The sequence below is a fragment of the Alternaria arborescens genome (assembly GCF_004154835.1).
Source record: "Alternaria arborescens strain FERA 675 chromosome Unknown contig_10, whole genome shotgun sequence".
Lineage (NCBI taxonomy): Eukaryota > Fungi > Ascomycota > Dothideomycetes > Pleosporales > Pleosporaceae > Alternaria > Alternaria arborescens.
Window position 1 is genome coordinate 881,511 of NW_021167865.1, and position 18,647 is coordinate 900,157.

The 18,647-nt window shown below is 51.0% G+C and overlaps 9 protein-coding genes across 9 annotated transcripts; 2 read left to right on the plus strand and 7 right to left on the minus strand.

Annotated features, from left to right (window-relative positions):
- Positions 1 to 447: 447 nt before the first annotated feature.
- Positions 448 to 1,530, plus strand: AA0111_g5382 (Minor allergen Alt a 7; the record flags this gene model as incomplete). Its single annotated transcript, XM_028651486.1, has 4 exons — positions 448 to 504; positions 621 to 676; positions 816 to 1,276; positions 1,322 to 1,530. 4 exons carry the CDS (start codon positions 448 to 450, stop codon positions 1,528 to 1,530), a joined length of 783 nt encoding a protein of 260 aa, XP_028507027.1.
- Positions 1,531 to 1,914: 384 nt separating this feature from the next.
- Positions 1,915 to 4,164, minus strand: AA0111_g5383 (hypothetical protein; the record flags this gene model as incomplete). Its single annotated transcript, XM_028651487.1, has 2 exons — positions 1,915 to 3,687; positions 3,739 to 4,164. 2 exons carry the CDS (start codon positions 4,162 to 4,164, stop codon positions 1,915 to 1,917), a joined length of 2,199 nt encoding a protein of 732 aa, XP_028507028.1.
- Positions 4,165 to 4,489: 325 nt separating this feature from the next.
- AA0111_g5384 (hypothetical protein) lies at positions 4,490 to 6,235 on the minus strand (the record flags this gene model as incomplete). The annotated part of the gene is made up of 1 exon (XM_028651488.1): positions 4,490 to 6,235. The coding sequence occupies one exon, from the start codon at positions 6,233 to 6,235 to the stop codon at positions 4,490 to 4,492; it is 1,746 nt and encodes a 581-aa protein (XP_028507025.1).
- A 451-nt stretch (positions 6,236 to 6,686) lies between these two features.
- AA0111_g5385 (Eukaryotic translation initiation factor 3 subunit D) lies at positions 6,687 to 8,518 on the minus strand (the record flags this gene model as incomplete). Its single annotated transcript, XM_028651489.1, has 3 exons — positions 6,687 to 6,969; positions 7,018 to 8,251; positions 8,311 to 8,518. 3 exons carry the CDS (start codon positions 8,516 to 8,518, stop codon positions 6,687 to 6,689), a joined length of 1,725 nt encoding a protein of 574 aa, XP_028507026.1.
- A 636-nt stretch (positions 8,519 to 9,154) lies between these two features.
- On the plus strand, positions 9,155 to 11,161 carry AA0111_g5386 (hypothetical protein; the record flags this gene model as incomplete). The annotated part of the gene is made up of 1 exon (XM_028651490.1): positions 9,155 to 11,161. The coding sequence occupies one exon, from the start codon at positions 9,155 to 9,157 to the stop codon at positions 11,159 to 11,161; it is 2,007 nt and encodes a 668-aa protein (XP_028507023.1).
- Positions 11,162 to 11,271: 110 nt separating this feature from the next.
- AA0111_g5387 (hypothetical protein) lies at positions 11,272 to 12,729 on the minus strand (the record flags this gene model as incomplete). The annotated part of the gene is made up of 1 exon (XM_028651491.1): positions 11,272 to 12,729. The coding sequence occupies one exon, from the start codon at positions 12,727 to 12,729 to the stop codon at positions 11,272 to 11,274; it is 1,458 nt and encodes a 485-aa protein (XP_028507024.1).
- A 1,866-nt stretch (positions 12,730 to 14,595) lies between these two features.
- Positions 14,596 to 15,008, minus strand: AA0111_g5388 (hypothetical protein; the record flags this gene model as incomplete). The annotated part of the gene is made up of 2 exons (XM_028651492.1): positions 14,596 to 14,768; positions 14,834 to 15,008. The coding sequence occupies 2 exons, from the start codon at positions 15,006 to 15,008 to the stop codon at positions 14,596 to 14,598; spliced, it is 348 nt and encodes a 115-aa protein (XP_028507031.1).
- Positions 15,009 to 15,585: 577 nt separating this feature from the next.
- Positions 15,586 to 16,259, minus strand: AA0111_g5389 (hypothetical protein; the record flags this gene model as incomplete). Its single annotated transcript, XM_028651493.1, has 2 exons — positions 15,586 to 16,153; positions 16,198 to 16,259. 2 exons carry the CDS (start codon positions 16,257 to 16,259, stop codon positions 15,586 to 15,588), a joined length of 630 nt encoding a protein of 209 aa, XP_028507032.1.
- Positions 16,260 to 16,824: 565 nt separating this feature from the next.
- AA0111_g5390 (hypothetical protein) lies at positions 16,825 to 17,751 on the minus strand (the record flags this gene model as incomplete). Its single annotated transcript, XM_028651495.1, has 1 exon — positions 16,825 to 17,751. One exon carries the CDS (start codon positions 17,749 to 17,751, stop codon positions 16,825 to 16,827), a length of 927 nt encoding a protein of 308 aa, XP_028507222.1.
- Between the last annotated feature and the right edge of the window lie 896 nt (positions 17,752 to 18,647).

Sequence of the window (18,647 nt, forward strand, 5' to 3'; positions counted from 1 at the left end):
AAAACCCATTGGCAATCACTTACCAAAGACTCATGTAATCGTTGGAAATGATCCATGACGCTACTGCATCGGGGGTATATGTGGGGCGCTAGCCGTGCGGCCATGCTCCATGCAGGATAGCGATGCGGCTATGAGGGGCAGAATGGCGCAAAGCTGTTGGTAACTGCTATGCAAGCAAGCTTAGCTACCCAGCTGGCCCTATGAGGTGGTCTCGGTGCTATGGGACCGGTGTATGGCATGATGTATTTCGAGATGCTGGAGATCGGGGCCAGGGGCAAGATAGGATAAACCGACAGGGTCCATCTGTGTGGTAGCTGGTGTCAAGTATAAGAAGAAGAGACCACCCCACCCCTCGAGAGCTCTCCAGTTTACCTCCTTATCCTCAACACACACGTCCTACTTCACTTGCTCTCCGTTGACTTTGTTTGATACCCCAATTCGTTCAAGATGGCTCCCAAGATCGCGATTGTGTACTACTCCATGTACGGCCACATCAAGAAGATGGTACGTTGATCCTGTTGTGTTGTCCTGTGGAAGTTGCTGTCTACCCAACGGCCCCCCGCATGATTCTCCTCTCCAGTCTCTCAACTGAGATCCTCTGCTAACATGGTTACAAACAGGCCGATGCTGAGTTGAAGGGTATCCAAGAGGCTGGCGGTGATGCCAAGCTCTTCCAGTATGTGACCTCTATCCAACACACCCAACACCATGATCCCAAGCTCGCAATCGTTCCCACAGCCGCTCACATCTTCACCAAACGAGCCTCCCCCCTTTCCATCCCATCTCAAGAGCATTCACTAACATGACAACCACAGAGTCGCCGAGACCCTTCCTCAGGAAGTCCTCGACAAGATGTACGCGCCCCCCAAGGACTCATCGGTCCCCGTCCTCGAGGACCCAGCTGTCCTCGAAGAATTTGACGGCATCCTTTTCGGCATCCCCACCCGCTACGGCAACTTCCCCGCACAATTCAAGACCTTCTGGGACAAGACAGGCAAGCAATGGCAACAAGGCGCCTTTTGGGGAAAGTACGCCGGTGTCTTCGTTTCGACGGGCACCCTGGGCGGTGGCCAGGAGACGACTGCCATTACCAGCATGAGCACGCTTGTGCACCACGGTTTCATCTACGTTCCCCTGGGCTACAAGACTGCGTTTAGCATGTTGGCCAACTTGGAGGAGGTCCACGGTGGAAGCCCATGGGGTGCTGGTACCTTCTCTGCCGGCGATGGATCGAGGCAGCCCAGTGAGCTTGAGCTGAACATTGCGCAGGCTCAGGGTAAGGCTTTCTACGAGGCTGTTGCCAAGGCGCATCAGTGACTAGATGATGGAAAGACTGCTGGTCGTGTTGCTGAGAACAAGACGGTGGAGAATGGGAATGGAGCAACGACAAATGGTAGCACTGCTACTGCCGCTCCTACTTCTACTACTGCTCCTGCTGCGTCTTCTTCGCAACCCCAGCAGAAGACGGAAGAGGACAAGGATAAAGAGGGCGGTCCGTGTGGATTGCCTGCAAAGTGCGATATCATGTAGACTTTAGCCCTTCTTTTCTCACCTCTTCTTTTCTACTTGTGGAGATTTTGCGATGAAATGAAACGAAATGAAATAATTTAGCCATCATAACTACACTCGAGTCTCCGAACTGTACTGATGAAAAATATGTGTGTCAATCCTGATTGATAGAACTGGGCCAAGCTGAAAAGAAAGAAAGAAAGAAAGACATTGGGTATCATTATTTCCACAGCTAACACTCTAACACAGAATCCATAAATCTGGATGAAAAGAAAAATATTCTCCATAAGGAAAAAAGAGTTCCATCAAACCCTTATTCCAAAAGGAAACTCCATCTACACCAAGAAAGAAACAATCCCAAGGTCCTCAATCCCTATTCGCTATCGATCCTTGTTCCCCGCATCATCACCCACCCTTGTTCCCCTGCCCCTCCTCCTTCCCCCCTGGAACATGATCATGAACGAAGCCATCCACCCAATCCTTGACCCCATCAGCTTTATGCGTCAACCACTCCCACCAACTCTCCTTTTCCTTCTCCGCCCCTTCGCTCGCTTCCTTGTCGCCTTCCTTATTCTTGAGTTCGTCTTTACTTCCATCTGCCGGAGTGGGCCGGGCCGGTACTACTGGGTCGTGAAGCGAAGGAGAAGTATCTTCCATTCCGGACGCGGATGCTGCAATGGAGGATAAGGAGTTCAAGTCCATGGACGCGAGATCTGTCGACGAAGACGAAGAAGAAGAAGAGGGAATAGTGTAAGCAGGAACGGGGTCCTCGGGTGTGTGATTCTCATTCCCAGGCGCATCTTCGTCGTCGTCGTGCAACCCGACTGGTTTCAACGGCAGACGCAACGTCCCATTATTCGGCGCGGGCTCGAGGCCCAACGTATCGCAAACAATGTTATACAATTCGATATTCTGAAACGGATCCATTCTGCTCCCCGGCGTGTGCGGGAAAGCCGGGCCCCGAGCAATAAACACGGCTCTCATCAACGGGTGTTCAAAATCGTATCCGTGCAGACCCCTCGGATGGTATACTTGGCCCTTCTTCTTGCCCGCTTCGACGTCGAATTCGTCCCGCGTGACAATCGCCCAACCCGTCTTGGGCACGATCCAGAGAGGCGCGATGCGCTTGTTGCGACTAAAGTGGTACCGCTCCGGCATATTCTCGTCTCTCAAGTAAACGTCCACGTTAGGATTCTCCCTTGTGCGTTGTTTGATCTGGTTGTAAAGCCGGTGTAGAGAATCCGGATCTCTAGGGCGTAAACCGTAGAGCGGCCAGCCATCCGTATGTTCGAGTTCCTTGGTATCGACCAAGTCTTCGAGCTGAATCAGTCTCGTCACGTCCGTGGTAGCCATGCCGTGGTCGCTCACGACGATGACGTTTACAATGTTGGTCAGGTTGCGTGCTTGCAGACCAGACAGGATACCTCCCACCATGGCATCGGCGCTTGCAATCGTTTTGCGGATCTCGGTGCTGTTGGGGCCGTAGCGGTGACCGTCGCCGTCGACGTCGGGGACGTACGCTGCGATGAGCTGGGGCCTGGGCGCATTTGCTTTGGCGCCCACGTCTCTGGGGCCAGGGGTGTCGAGGAGCGACATGATGCGGTCGACCTTGCTAGCAAGCACTTCGGAGCCGTTGTACTTGTCAACGTAAGCAATCTCCTGATGCAGGATATCGGCTTCGGAACCGGGCCACATGTGCACCGCCGTCCGTACACCTTGTTTCTCGGCCGTCACCCAGAGGGGTTCGCCGCCCCACCAGTGCGCTTGCAGGCTGCGGTCTGGGTCTGTGTAGTAGAACTCTTGCTGTAGTTCAGGGTCCCAGAACGTGTTTCCTACCACGCCGTGTGCTTCGGGGTACATGCCCGTGGCCATTGTGTAGTGGTTTGGGAACGTGACGCTGGGGAAGCTGGGCATCATGTACTTTGGCGAGATGCCTTCTTGGACGAATTGGTTCAGCGTGGGTGTCAGGTTTCTGAACAGAAAGTCGGCGCGGAAGCCGTCGAGGGAAATGAGAATCGTGGTCGGAGCGAAGAGCGAGGTGCCGTTTGATACCAGGGTTACTGCGCCCTTGACGTCTTTTGGGGTGGACAGATTGTACGTAGCTGCGAGGAGGACAACGAAGAGAACGATGATGGATACGTAGATGGCCATGCGTCGGCATAGGCTTTTCCTGCGTGTCTGTAGCAAGTATTAGCTTTTTTCATCTGCGCATTCGCAGACTTTACATACCTTTCTCTGCAGCTCGCTCGCAAGTAAACGCTGTTCATCGCTTTGGGAACTTCTCCTTGACCGGAAACTGGTACTCGATGCGCCAATACCCTCTTCCATTTCGTACATGAGCGCACTCGCTTCTTCATTGCCGCTTTTCCTGCGCCCCTTGGTCTCGCTCTTCTTGTCCCATTTGCCGACCTTGACCCCAGAGCCTTTACGCCCTAGGATACCCTTCCCACCATCTTCGCGCGTAAGAAGCCTCTCGCGCTCATCCTCCGAGTCCAAGATATCGCGGTCGCGCTCGTCAAGGTCGCCGGACGGCCGGCCGTCGTAGGCTTCGTCGTCGGAGGTGTGGTCGTAGAGGGTGCGGTCATCGGTGCCTGCGTCGGAGCTAGCGACCCTGTGCGATTCGTTGTGCGATTGCGGTTGCGGTTGCGAAGACATGATCGCGTTCTTCGGGTGACGTTATCACATCGCTCGAAGTATCGAAAGACACGTTGCGCGCCCGCTGTGGTGCTCGATATGTTGGGGGTCAGCGACCCCAGACGTGTCTCTTGGCATCCATGTTTCACGCGTGCAGGAATGCGACGTTGGTCTCGCGTATCGACTTGATTCGGCAATGGACCCAACAATCAACAACCTCCCACTCACCCAGAGAACTGAGAACCAACAAGTTCATTCCAAGATAAACATCTGCATATGAACAAGTTCTAAAGATTGACACACATTGCTCTCTGAATATCAAAAAGACTAACCCTGACACTACACTCTACTCCATCTCAAAAACCACCCTTTCCCACGCATCAACCCATCTACACCCCATCCCTCCCACCCTCCCCTCTGAACAATCCCACAACACCAACCACATACACTCCACCAGCTCACCCCAGCAAAACCCCCTCCCCTCACCCAAATCCCCCGCCTCACCATGCTTCGCACCAACCTCGCGATGCAAGCTCGTAGCCCAACCCAGTCTACCATCCCTCAGCCGTCCACAAATTGCGTCCCAAAAGTTTTTTTGCCTCGTTGCGGGCCATTGCGAACAGTCGACGGACCACCAGCCGCGCGTATCAGGTGCCGGGGTGTGCAGTTTTTTCAGAGGTTGGAAAAGGTTGCTAGGATGCTGGGTTTTGAGTGAAGCGAGGTAAGGTGTTATTTGCGAGGGCCAGGTTAGAGGGGTGGTGATGCCGATCTTGGGTTCGGGCGCTAGGACGCTATATGGGAGTAGAGACAAGTCGATGGAGGCACCGGGGTCACAGTCGGCTTCGTGTAGGCTTTCGATCCCGTGTTGTGGTGTTGGGACTGCTGGCTTGGGCGCTTCGTCTAAGCGCAGGGCTTCCTGTTGTCTTGCAACGGTCGAGGTAGGGGCGGGAGGCGGAGTCAGGGCAACATGCGTCTTGACTGCTGCTGCTGCTGCTGCTGCTGCTGCTCCAGCTTCTTCCAGGCGTGTGCTCTTACGACGACTCGCAACTGTAGTGGGTACTTTGAAGGGGGCCGCTAGCTTTGACGCGTCGTTCAGGCGCGAGCTTCTTCGTTTTACTCTTGTGAGTAGGCTATCGAACTCCAACTCTGGACGGGCTTTTGGGTTGCCAAGCGACTTGACCTCTGCTCCTTTACTTCCCTGTAGGCGCGCACTCTTACGACGATCCACGACTGTAGCGGGTTCCTTTGGCAAGGGCGTAGGTGGAGACGGAGCAGTATCTTCTGCTATAGCAATAGGTATGGGCTCTGCTGGTGCATCGGGCGACGGAGGATCTTCTTGCGCAGCATTCTCAGCGACCAATTCGGCTTCGTCTGAATCTTCCCAAGATATCGGAGAGCTGCTCCCAGGCCCACTTTGCGGCGGTTCTTCTCTCGTGATAGCATTCATCTGTTCACTTGGCTCATCGCCGTCCAAAGGAACTTCTTGCGTAAAAATGCCAGCATATTCATCAGATTCAACATGTCTTTCGTCTATTCCGTCTGCCGAAATGTCCTCGTCAGTCATCTCAAAGCTATCCGGCATCTGACTTTGCAGCGCCGACCTTGCCTCTTGCGTATCTTCGATGAACGCCGTGTCGACATCTTCACACTCTTCCTCTTCCCCATCATACCAATCTTCTGCACCCCGCTGTCTACTAGCAGCGCTTGATTTGGGAGTCGTCGTTACTTGGGCCTTCCAATTCTGGTGGATCTCTTCTAGACGGGCAAGCCGACTAGATGGTGGAGCATGATTATCTTGTATTTGCGATAAGCCTGATGGGAAACTGCCATAAGAATCTTTACCCGTTGATAGAAACGAGGCGTCGACGTTGGAGTCGAATGAGCTACCGGGATTTAGTGCCGCCGGGTCGCTCATTCGGGAAACATCCGCATCCTGGCTAGACACATCTGCACCAGGCTGTGGTGGCCTGTCTCCATGGGTTCTGGCGGGTTCGAAGTCGAGATAAGCGTTAGCCAAGGAACGATAGAGTTGGTCGTTTTGACGGGTAACGGGTGCGGAGATGTGAACCAAAAGTTCGTGCTCATGGACCATAATTGATTGCAAGCAAGTAGAGGTAATGGTGTTCAATATCCATCATCGTAGAACATGTGGAGCCGATCCAAAAGAAAGCCCGCACGAATCGTCGTTACATGGAAGGACAGTAGAAGTCAAGTGTTGACGTGAGCAAGGGTTCAGTCTAGCAATCTCCGACGCCACTACTTGGCAGCTGCATTCGGTCTGTGCACGATCTTAATGCCATACTATCAGATGTGATCATACCTTCCAAATCGAATGTGACAGCGTATCATACAGAAAATAATCTCCTGGATCAGGATATGATGTTTATATCACAGACGGAATTACTCATTCAGCTCAAGGACAGCATTTGTCCAGCATCGTCATTCAATGGTATGTCGTCTATCATGTAAACCATCCCTACAGAGTTATCGCTGAGAAAAAGAATTCGAACCACACCACTTTTGATTTCCCTTTTTTGAGAAAACTACTCCTCATCCTCCTCAACCGCCTGCATCTCCTCAACATCCTCCTCCTCAAAGGTGTGCATGGGCACGGAGTAGAGGCGGAGAAGGGACTTGTTGGGGTCCTTGACAAGGACGTATTTGCCTTCGTCCATGCGAAGTACCATGTCAACAATAGTGCGCACAATAGCCCAGCCGTTGTTGAGGTTCAGTGCCATCTGAGCGGCAAAGTCACGGGGCTTGGCGGTAAGGACACCGAGGATGACGTGATCGTTGTTGTTCTTGGGGTTGGTACGGGATACGAAACTGTTATCATGTTAGTCGGGATCAATGCGAAATGATGGAAATGCATACCCAAGCTTCATGGTGTCGGCCTTGGCCAAGATACTCTGTACAGTCCAGCGAGCAAGCTTGCAGGAGTTGTTCTTCATCTCAGTGGCGAGGACAGCACCACGCTGGCTGGCGAGCTTCGACCTCCAGTCGAGCGCACCACCGGCTCCTTGTGCCTTGTTGTCGAACTCGTTCAGGGCCTTGATGGTCAGGTACTGGTCCTCACCGTTGATGTTGTTCTTGACAACAGCGTCGAGCTCTGTTCGGACAACAAGGTGCAGAGGCTCCTCATCCTTGTCGAGCGACAAATCGAAGCGGCGGTACCTGTATGCCTTGGACGCTGGCGGGTCGGTCTCGACCTCCTCGTTGTAGAAGGGATGCTCGTGGGGCATGTTGATCTTTTGCGTCTCGGACTCGGAAACGACCTGCAGAGGGAAGATGTTGTTGATGTGGGTGGCTTCCAGCATGAGGGCGCCGGGGCTGTTGATGGAGTCCTTGTTGCCCTCGGAAATTTCGAGGGGCGCGTCGGCGGCGTTCTCGTTGACGGTGACCATGTCCAGACTTGAGCCATCGCGCTTGTCAATGAAGACCTTGTTGCCGCGCTTGGTGAAGACCAAGTCCCATGAGTAGACGGACTTGGTGGCGCACATGAGCATGGACAGGACGCCGTCGGTAGCGAATACCGTCGCCTCGTCCTTGTCGGCAAGCTCTTGCAGGATGGGATCGCTGGACGTGGTGACATTGTAGGCGGCGCGGTCGAGGACGTTGAGTTTGCGCTCCGAGGTCCTCGCGCCGGGCTGCTTGTCGTAGCTGCGGTCGTAGTAGTAGAGGAAACCGTAGTTGTCGATGTCCTCGCCTTCGTGGGTATCCAGGTTAAGCTTGCTGAGACGGGAGAAGTCAATCTCCTCCATGACGTTCCACTCGGGCTTGACCTGCACCGAGGCATCGCGGTTGCGCTGGGGCTTGTCGTCCCTCCAGCCGAAACGGCGTCCTCCCCTGCCTCCACGTCCACCGCGCTGGTTGTCGTACTGGTTTCCGCCACGGCCGCCAACACGCTGGAAGGTGCCCCGCCCTCCGCGTTGCGCCTGCCCGCCTCGCGCTCCTCCTCGTCCACGGAAGACGGTACCGCCGCCTCGTCCGAAACCTCGGCCGCGGGCTGATGTGCGTGTGTTGTCGACGACGGAGAAGGTGGCCTCCTCCTCGGCGGCCTGGATGGCGAAGGGGTTGGTCTGCTGGTTCGCGCCGTATACCTGCTGGTCTGTGAAGCGTCAGTTCGCTGCTCTTTCTTTTTTCTTTGTAGTATAAATCCAGCCATACCCCGGTAGTTGCGGTTGCCGTACTGTTGGCGTCCTCCCCGCTCGCGGTCCTTGCCCTCAGTCCAGTCGGCCATGCGACCCAACTTGTCCGCCTTGGAGTAGGGCGCAAACGGCACGCCATCGAGCATCGACTCGGAAGTGACTGGCGGGCCCCATCCTGCAGTGTCGGGCAGCGCGGACACGAGGTCCAGTAGTGATGCGGGTGCCATTTTGTGTTAGTGACTGTAGGTGGTTGTTGCCGCACAGAAATTATGTGGGCAGTCAAAGTTGGCGCTAACGAAACGAAATTCCTACCCCGCGGGCAACTTCACCCAACTACCACACTCACTCGACAGCGCTCCAGATCCCACGAAAAGCTTGCTTCGTCAATTGATGCTCCATAACGCAATACTCTCCCCAGCCTAGTGATATGCGCTTCCTCTTTCTAACATCAGATCGTTCCTAGAACAATTCCAAGAATACTGAACAGCAGGGGCAATAATGGTGCACACTGCGAGAATGTGCTTGTTGCGTTTATCTCGACATCATCTACAGACGCATGCGCGCTACATCCTGCCCAGGGTCTAACTCTAACTAGCTATGTCACGCCCTCCAACCCCAGTATAGGGCCGCAGCTGCATAGACCTGTGAGCCTATCGTTGCAAAGCTCCCACCCTCTCAAGCCCTCACCGGTCTCTATTAACCGGTGAATGGAAAAGCAGAAGAACAAGTTCCCATCCTCCCAAGCATGCTCGCATAGCTTTCAGCTTCTTCCCCGTATCTGCAATTCCGTTCAATATCTCTTCAAATTCACGAACCTCGAAGTGTTCTTGCTTCGTTTCTTGTTTAATCTCCCTCTACACAACATGCGATACGAGCCCCTCGTCAAGTCGAAGAACGAAATTCGCGTTCTGAGGTTTCTGGGTCCTTTCCGTTCTATTTCGGCTGAGGAATCTATTGAATGCACGATCGAGCATGTTCCGCTGGAAGAAGGTCCTTTTGACTCCCAATCGGATCAAAGCTACACGCCAACCCAAAAGTACCCAATAATGCGGGACAAATTTACGAAATGCGTGGATCTACGAGATGCGGCTATAGAGGAATTGACAGTCGAGAAGGCCATATATACGGGCCCCAATCAGGCTTACAGTCAACCCAGCAAATCTCGTTTTGTCTGGGGAGATTTCGAAGCTTTGTCATACACCTGGGGTGAACGAGGTGATGTAAAGAGCATCGTCGTGAACGGAATGCACAAAGACGTTCCGAAGAATCTCGAGGTAGCGTTGAGAGCTTTGCGAGATCTGCGTGAGACGCGTCTGGGTATGCGTCATTGGGTAGATTCATTGTGCATTAACCAGGAAGATGAAGAAGAGCGCAGCGAACAAGTCAAGCGTATGAAAGCAATCTACGGTCGAGCCAGGGCGGTTATAGTCTGGTTAGGCCAGGAAGAAAAAACCGACAAGGTTGCAGTTCAGACGATGCAACACCTTTGTTTGGATCCGTATTTGAAGAATCCACTTATGCTGCCAAAGGATTTGCTGACTGATGGATGGTCCGCTCTTTTCGCCTTTGCACAAAAGCCTTATTGGAATCGAGCGTGGATCATCCAGGAGCTCGCTATGAACCACAATTCGACGTTGATATTGTGCGGAGAATTTCGATTGACGAGAAGAATGATACGCCTAGGTGCTGACTACTTTCAAAAGTCGCTAAAAGCCTTCCAAGACCGATCCTATCAATCTGGCAATGTCTTGGGCCTAGATGTATGGTCCATTGTCAGTCGCATATACCGCCTAGCAAATCTTGTTTACAACCCGGATCTCAAAGAAAGCCTGACTGCGTTGCTGAACCTTGTCCGCGGGGCCAAGGCAACCGATGCAAGAGACAAGGTTTATGGTATACTTGGGTTGTTGGATCCTGCCATCTCCGCAGATCTCGCTCCAGATTACTCGCTCTCCGACCAGGAGGTCTATAAAAACTTTATGAAATCTGTTATCAAAAGATCGGGACGGTTGGATGAAATTGCATATGTAGGTACCCACATAGAGAAGGCATGGCCGTCGTGGGTCCCCGACTGGAGATTACCATTCGGTCGCCACCACATCCAGTATCTGAGATCCCGTTCGGCGAGTGGGAATGAAGCCATGAAAGTTCGATTCGTTGAGCAAGGCAAAAACAGTACACTTCTTGTTTGCAGTGGATTGCAAGTGGACATAGTCGATGGTACTGCAGCCGAACCTCCCCTACATCGTTCTACTCAATCACGCTACACCTTGAATAGATATGGCAGTCGCAAATCCGAAGCACTCCAGCAGACCTTGCTTATGGGCCACTCTAAAGCTACTCCAGGCACAATTATGGGCTATCCTAAAGCGACTACAGGCGTACTCAAGCCTGGTGTGATTCGAGATGTACTTCTCAAAGTACCTTGGCCATTAGAATATAGTTCATCGCCACGACGGCCAAAGATCTGTCAGTCAAACTACTTTCAAAGGTTTGATAAGTTCAGAAAACACAATCGAGGCTTCCGTATCGGAGGCCAGAGTTTCGAAAGCTTCTTCCCAACGGCTCATAACAAAGATTTAGAAGTAGAGCTTACGCTACGTCATTCGCGCTTGGCTATGCTGTCTTTGGAACAAAGAGCTCTCATAACAACGGAAACTGGTTATTTGGGACTGGCCCCTACAGCTGTTCGCCAAGGAGATGTCGTTGCTATCTTATTTGGCTGTAGGTTTCCTATGGTCTTGAGGCCCTACCTTGATGACATGTATCAAGTCATCGGAGAATGCTACATCCACGAACTCATGGATGGGGAAATTTTGAGTCAGGAGCGTGACGGCCATGTTTCAGCGCGGGAATTTGTCCTGTGTTAGTTGGGCTTTTGTTTATGCCCAGGTTTTATGAGCTTCTATTCATTCTAAAATAGTCTTTCTTTACTTCCTCTCCTTCTTTATGACATTTTGAAGGGAAAGCATGCTAACTACTACTCTCCTTTCTTCCTGAATAGTCCCACTTCATCGACTGTACCGAAACCAGCTCTTTGCACTACTGAAACATTGTTCTCGCACCGCTCCATCCCAGACGTAGTAACGAAACCTGACTGTGACCTGTTGTCTTCCTGTACATCTGCATGCTCTTCATGTCCGCTTAGGAGCGTGTCGGTCTCCTTCTGGTCATCTCCGCTGACTCCAATTAGCTCTCCAAATCTGACTTCCATTTCCCGGAGTTCTTCTGAAACATTTTCGTATCCGCCTAGTGTGCCAAAGCCTTTCGTAACTACCGCTTCAAGTGAGGTGTGTCCAGTAGTCGTCATAAGAAGCTGCAGAAAGCCTCCACTGATGGCCGAAACACCGTGATTCTGAACGTAGAGAGCTATGAATCCTAGCACTAGGATCGGTATGGCGAGTGCAAGTGATAAACCGTATGGCAAGATTAAGACGAGCTTGTTCTCGAAGCGATAGGCATTGAAATTGAGGGTCTCTGTTCCCTTGACAATTTTGAATCGCTTGTTGAGAGCCAATGCAGAGATCGTGATATTGATGAGAAGCTCATTGGCCATGTCGGAATCAAATGCTGGACATGCATGTCCCATTTCTCCCCCATGGATTCGCTGCTCGAAGACACCGAGTTGCCAGATCTCTTGTAGCAGATTCTCGCCACCCACCGGCGTCGTCTGTCCAGAGGTGTTCCCTTCCAGCACGCATGCTTCAACGACGGTGCCATTTCCAATTGTGTAAGGCATCTTCACATTCGTCGTGCTGAAGTTCTGAATTTGATAACTTTTGAAAGTGGTACCAAACTGGTCAAAACTTCTCGCAAAATCGTCATATATCAATGCAGCATCAGAGAGTTGTGCCCATTGCTCAAAAGTTCCGCCAGTGAAGTCGTCAAAACTTGTATTATATGCTGGTACAGGTACCACGTCTTCGATCGAATAAGAGACATGCTGTGGTTCTCCGAGATTTGATATAGTGACGTGATAACTCACTATCTTTGGACGGCAAACTGTTTCTGTTACAGGAACAATGACATTTATTCCGGAGCCTGGGAAGTCGATAGAATCCGATTCAGTGACATCAATTTCCGAGTCATTGATATGAGGTATCCATCCGTCTAAGCATGGCCAATACTGAGGCGCATCTGGGTAATAAGCCTGGCGGTAGATGATGGATGTATTTCCTGAGAAGCGGACTGACTCTTCGTTGTACTTTAACACACAGTCAGGCTCAGGATATTCGATGTTCCAGATCCGCTCGCTCGTATTCGGAGAATTCCAAATCCTACTCGACTGCAAGACTATGCTTTCCATGGAGCGATTCACAGTCTGGCAGTCCAAGGTGGTTCCAAAGAACTCGAGCGCATACGATGAGTTCTCTTTACTTGCTGGCTGCAGCCTGGACATCTCGCCCACGATCAGGTTTGAGCGTGCAGTAAACATCATATCAGGTCTCAAACTGTAGCATAATCAGTACATACTAGGTATAGCCTTGATAGTACTGTGATCTAGATGCGATGAGGTGGACTAACCGATATGCAGAACAATTTTCGAACAACGACTCATTCCCTGTCGCTTCCGGAAATGGTGGAGGACCCGAATCACAATCATAATCACCTGAACAGTTATAAGAACAAAATATCTCAGCTAAAGTATTGCCGTTCGAGATGTCCAGAAGATCCCCGTGGAATGCTGACACATTGAAATCTTTGTCGATTGAAGAAGGCTGTATCTCAACCACTAGGGTACCTGGAGGGTATAATGTCGCAATTGGCACAAGCCAGCAAGAGATGGCAACAACTACGAGTATCGGCGTTTTGAAGTACAATTGGTAGTTCAAGAAGTGGAGCGGATTTGTCTGCACTTGGAAAAGATCCTCGATCAGGCTGACCTAAACATTGTAAGCCTGCGTTTTCTCAGTTATACCGAGAAGAACAGCACCTTAAGCACACGCTTTCTGAACGTCGCCCAAAGATGTTGCGTATAGCATGTCCCAATACTCGCTACTAGTGCGGCACGAAATGCGGTGACTAGTACTAGCGATACTGTAGTAGCGTAGGCTTGTGGAACCGTAGTGGTTTTCGTGGAGAGCGTATAGCCTGGAGAGATGATACGACCGTCGAGATATGCGAAAAAGCAGTAATGCGTAGCTGCACAGAGGAACGCTGACAGGGCTTTATTAGTACTGCCAATAGGCGAACGTACGGTCTTACTTGGTATTCTTACATATGAAGTAAAAGCCTAATATTGTGGCTGGTATCCTCCAAGTCTGTCTCGACCCCCAGACCCTTCCCAGTAAGGAGAGAGATGGGTGCTTGGCTGTGGAATCAGTTCGTTTGGAAGATGCAGATCGTCTCAATATCTCTGAACATGCGTCTGAAGCAGGGGACGGAGTGGGAGCAAGGACTTGATCGCGATCTGGATGAAGAACTGGATTCATGCTGGAGTGTGACGAGATTAATTCACCGTGCGATCTCGTCGTAGCCTCTTCTGGTACATGGGGCTCAACTTGATCGAGTTGTCGTCCGCTTGCGGTCGTGCCTTGGGGCGAGGAAATCGTATGCTGATGCATTATGTACGGCTCATAGATATTTGGGTATCTCCAGGAGGTCGAAAAACAGCTTTTACGAGGAGAAGAGAGTATTTAGAGTGGATTGTTGATTAGGGTTAAGCGATACACAAGGTGATCAGGCTGAGGTGGAGGCCGGCCAACGATTCGGCGCCACATTCTTGAGTGCATGAAGGATTCAACTGTTGAAATCCAAAATTCAATCGAGACTTTCGAAACAACGCCGATCCTACATTTCACGAAAGCCTTCTCGCCAGACTGGCTGTCTGTCAGACAGACTCCTGCCACCACGGATGCGCCAAAACTTCGTCTATCGTTGACCTAGCCCGCGGTTCAATCTTCGTCGTTTCAGAGATCATCTTTTGTGCTTCGGAGCCCAGTAATTGTCCCCACACCTCAAAGCTCATAAATGGCCTCTCTTCCAAATCTGCCTCAGCTAATTCATTCATTTTCTCCAAAACCTTTGTCCAATCTTCGTCGTCGATCCGGTTGAGAAGCCTTTCGTTCGGTGGCCCAAAGAACGTGAAATGTCGCAGTAACACTCTTTGCTCTGGGTACATGCTTTTCTTGACGACCTCGCTGTCTTTGTTTACAAGTATCGCGTCCTCTTGCCCTAGGGTGTATATGCACTGTGCTAACGCTTAGCGTAAGTTCTGAGATAATGATGCATGAAAATAGCTTGGCAAACTCACAACCAGTCCGAAGGAGAAAACGTCCGATGCCTTGGACATGCCTCTCCCAGTCTATGCTTCTGGACTGTGCCACATGTGGTTTCCTACTGCATGACGGCCGGTAATCACCGCGTTTGTCGGACACTTCAAAGCAATGTCGAAGTCACCCAAAGCGACATCGGTGATTGTCTTGGTACCCTCTTCATCGCAAGTCCAGTTGGCCAGTATATTGTCGGGCTTGATATCTGCCAAGTTCGATTGTCAATCAGAATTTCGTGATGGGAGGTGTAGTCTGAATCGGACGCTGTACCGATATGAATCCAGTCCTTGCTATGTAGCTCTTGTATGGCTTCTGCTGTCTGCCGCAAGATCTTCTTCCGTGCCGCATCAGAGACCTCTGGATCCTCTTGAAGCAGTTTAAGCAGGGTATTTTGGTAGTATGGATAGATCGGAAGTTTTTCTTCATCATTAGAGTCAACATGCATGCGAAGCCGACGGGACTCGGGAAAGTCGGCAGCAAGGCGTAAGGAATCGTCATAAAATGTTTCGGAGACGCGCTTGAAGACGAAAGACTGGCCATGGGATCTAAAACCGGTTACAAGAGCAAGGATGAAGGAGATGGCAGGGACTTGAACAAGCAGATGACGGAGATATGATAGGTTTCTGGGTGTATTGACACAGCCATGCAGAGCTTCATCAGTACCAAGACGCTTGTCCTTTCTTGGTCGATGTGGGCGCTTAGGCTGACAAAAGTGGAGCGCGAAGCAACACCACTCACGATCAATACAAAAAGTCTCCAACTATTGAGACAATATCCTCTCTATGAACTTCTGATCCCCAAGTCTCTAGTCATGCTTCTTAATCGTCTAGCTCACCGCGTGTTTCCAACTTCACGTATAGGCATCAGATTGGCATCCACTATTTTAGGTAAATCGGGTCGTGAATACGTCCAGCGCGAGGTGCTCGCGGAACGCAAAGACCCTCCGTCGAGCATCTTTGAAGCTGAGTATGTTACATAAATTTCACGTCTCTAGTCTCGCTCAACAAAATTGAAGAAGATCTCTAGAATCCGAAATTTGGAGACTCAAAGACAACCTCGTACCCGATCCCTCCCTTCCTCAGCACGTCTACAAACATCTTTCGAAAAACTTCTTGCATGTGGAGGAAAGATCCCACGAAGGAGACCCCAGGCCTTACAACAATCTTCTTGAGTCCACACATCCTCGGTAGGGTAATGTCAGCCATTAGCTGCAATCCCTCCAATGTTTCAGGCACACAATTAGCCAGCGCAACCGTCTCGATAGCCTCCAAAAACTTTTGCGGCATATCCTCTGTGAATCGCTGTGTGTCATCTGGATTGATGAAGCAGAACTCGTTCAAACGAAGAATCAAGGGAGAGGCCTCTGTGTAGAATTGCCGACACACCATTGTACTGGAGATCAACTCAGACAACGGGTACAACTGGCTGTGTTTTAGGCCTCTCCAGTCTTCTGGCCATACAAGATGCACGAGGCGAGCCGATACCGCAACAACCTGAATACGCTGCACGGTGAAAGCGAAGGCGTAGATACGATTCCTAATCTCGCCGGGTAGGCGGAGAAGCGGGGACTGGAAACTGTTCGCATAGGTACTGTGTTCGTTAGTCATAGTCGGCTTGGAAGTTCTGATACTCACACGAGCTCTGCGTGAGCCGGTGACACAGGTTGAGGCAGTTGGTGAGGTAGAAGTGCAGCCATGCTTGAGTTTGTCGGCGCGACAGCTGGAACCTGGTGCAAGAAAGGTATTGTGTATTGTGTGTGTTGTAGAGAGAGAAGAAAAAGTTTAAAAGATTACGCGAGTGGTTTTCATCCAAAATGGAAGGTGAGGTGAGGTGAGCGCAAACGCACCGCTCCAAAGCCCCACACGCCGAAGGCAACACAAGGTACGACAAGAACGGATAAGACACTGCTTCATTTGCGCGCTGGTTTTTCTCTCTCACTTAGACACACTACCGCTTTCTACCTGGCGAAGACGTCTACACGCCACCTCATCGATGTAACAAGGAAAAGCGGCGAACGAATATCATCCCAGGAAGTGCTACATTTGTTGGTATCCATGTCGAAAGTCGGTAGCTTGGATGCTAACATCGTTTCCGTGTTCATATCGCTAATAAACAGAACGAGGAAACTACGTCGTTGTTACCTGCTAGATACTACAAGCAAGCTGAGTCTGTCAGAAATCATGTCAAGCAACACCAATCCCACACTCCACTCACGAAATTGAGTCCGGACCAATGACCGTACCGATAGCTATAATTTAGCTCTACTCGCCCAGCATACCCTGGCCTCTGAGAACCTCTTTGACGGCCCCCTCAATATCCTCGTCTTGTACCGATTCCAACCGCTGGTTCCAGAATCCATTCTTGCTCTCATCCCCAAGTGCTAGTCTACCAAACGCAGCCCCCCTCGTCAAATCCATAATCCCCGCAAAATCGCCGTTATCCAACCTCTTCCTCCCTTTCGCAATCACCTCCTCACAAGTAGTATAACGAACACTCCATTTCTTCCCATCGACCTTCTCAATCACCTTCAGAACATCGCGCGGAGATACCTGAAACGACATTGTGAAAACGTACTGGTTCCTCGTCTCGTCCGCATGGTCCAGAATCTTCACTACTGTTTCGCCAACAGTGGAGAGCGAGGTGAACGTACAGACGGACGTACCATTGTCGATAAGCTCCACGCTTCTACTCTTGAGATCGAATCCCAGCATCCCACTATACAGCATCCAGTCGAAGAAGCCACCGCAGATTACACTTGTCCAGCTGAGCTTTCCCTCACCCTGTCCCTCTTTGTACTTGAGGTAGTCGACAATGCCCGCACGCACAGGAAGCACAACATCGTTATATTTGACAAATTCCTCGTTCCGCGAGTTTGGCCCAAATTCACTGGGGATGAAGCGCTTAACGCCTGCCCGTATCGCGGCGTCGATGAACAAGTTCTGCGAGCTGAGGGCATGCCCGCCGATGAGAGAGATGATCGCATCCTGGCCTTTGAAGGCTGAGACAAGCGAGTTGAGTGAGATATAGTTTGCCCTGATGACGGGGACGCCCGACGGAAAGGTGGCAGAGGAGTCGTGACGCGTGAGGATCGTCAAGTTGTATTCTGGGCGCGCGGCAAAGGCGGCAAGGACAGGGGCGCCAAGGGAGCCGCCAGCGCCGATGAGGAGGACGTTTCTGTATGGTGGCATCGTGGGGATGGTCGTAGCTACTCGATAAGCGCGAGGAGTGATTTGTTTAGGGTAAGAATTGGGAGGGAGTGTTTGCTGAAGAAATGTGCTTTGACTTGCGTCTTGAAGTATACATACTAATTCAAGATTAATATACACTTCCTTTGCTATGATAAGTTAACCAGGGGGATCATCCTGGAAGACACAGATGCATACTCCAAGGCCCTTTGTTGCTTGGTAATTTTAATCGTTTAGCAACTATCGCATTCGACTTGTATAGCGCAAGTCCTAGTAGCTATCCTATTCAAGATGTCTTAGTTGAAAACTGTGCCTTACGGCCGTACTTCAATAATCCAGTCTCTTTTCTAGTAATTGACGATATGCCAAGGGAAAAACCCAAGTACACTTGGCCCGTTCTGTCGAAATTAACTTACTGGCTGGTCAAAGCGACACTAGCACCAGTGTTCTCTGTATCAGCACTCTTGTTCTGTTCACTAATCGCTTAGCTAATCTGTCTATCCACGGGTCCCGCCAGTCGTCCGTCTGCACCAATTATCTAAACATTCCACCAAATTTTTCGCGATCATCTGCACGATAGCTCTACAAGCATGCATGATCGTAGAGCAGAAGTCCTGTAGATAGCTAGTCTATTGCTGTCTACATCGAATTGTTACGTTCGAGAACACGAGAGGACTCGTAGTCATGAGGTGCCCGGTATAGGAAAAATCGGATCCTTCGTGGAACATTCAACGCAAACCCTCGTAACACCTCTGCAAAGCCCCAGAGAAAGTTTTGGAAGGTATGCGGTGTGCGCGCAAGCTGATGAAGGCACACTTGTCTGAAAATTTGGCTCGGAAGAGGGATGTATATCGGTTGATAGATACATAAGGTAGCTTTCCAACACGTTTAGGAAGCCC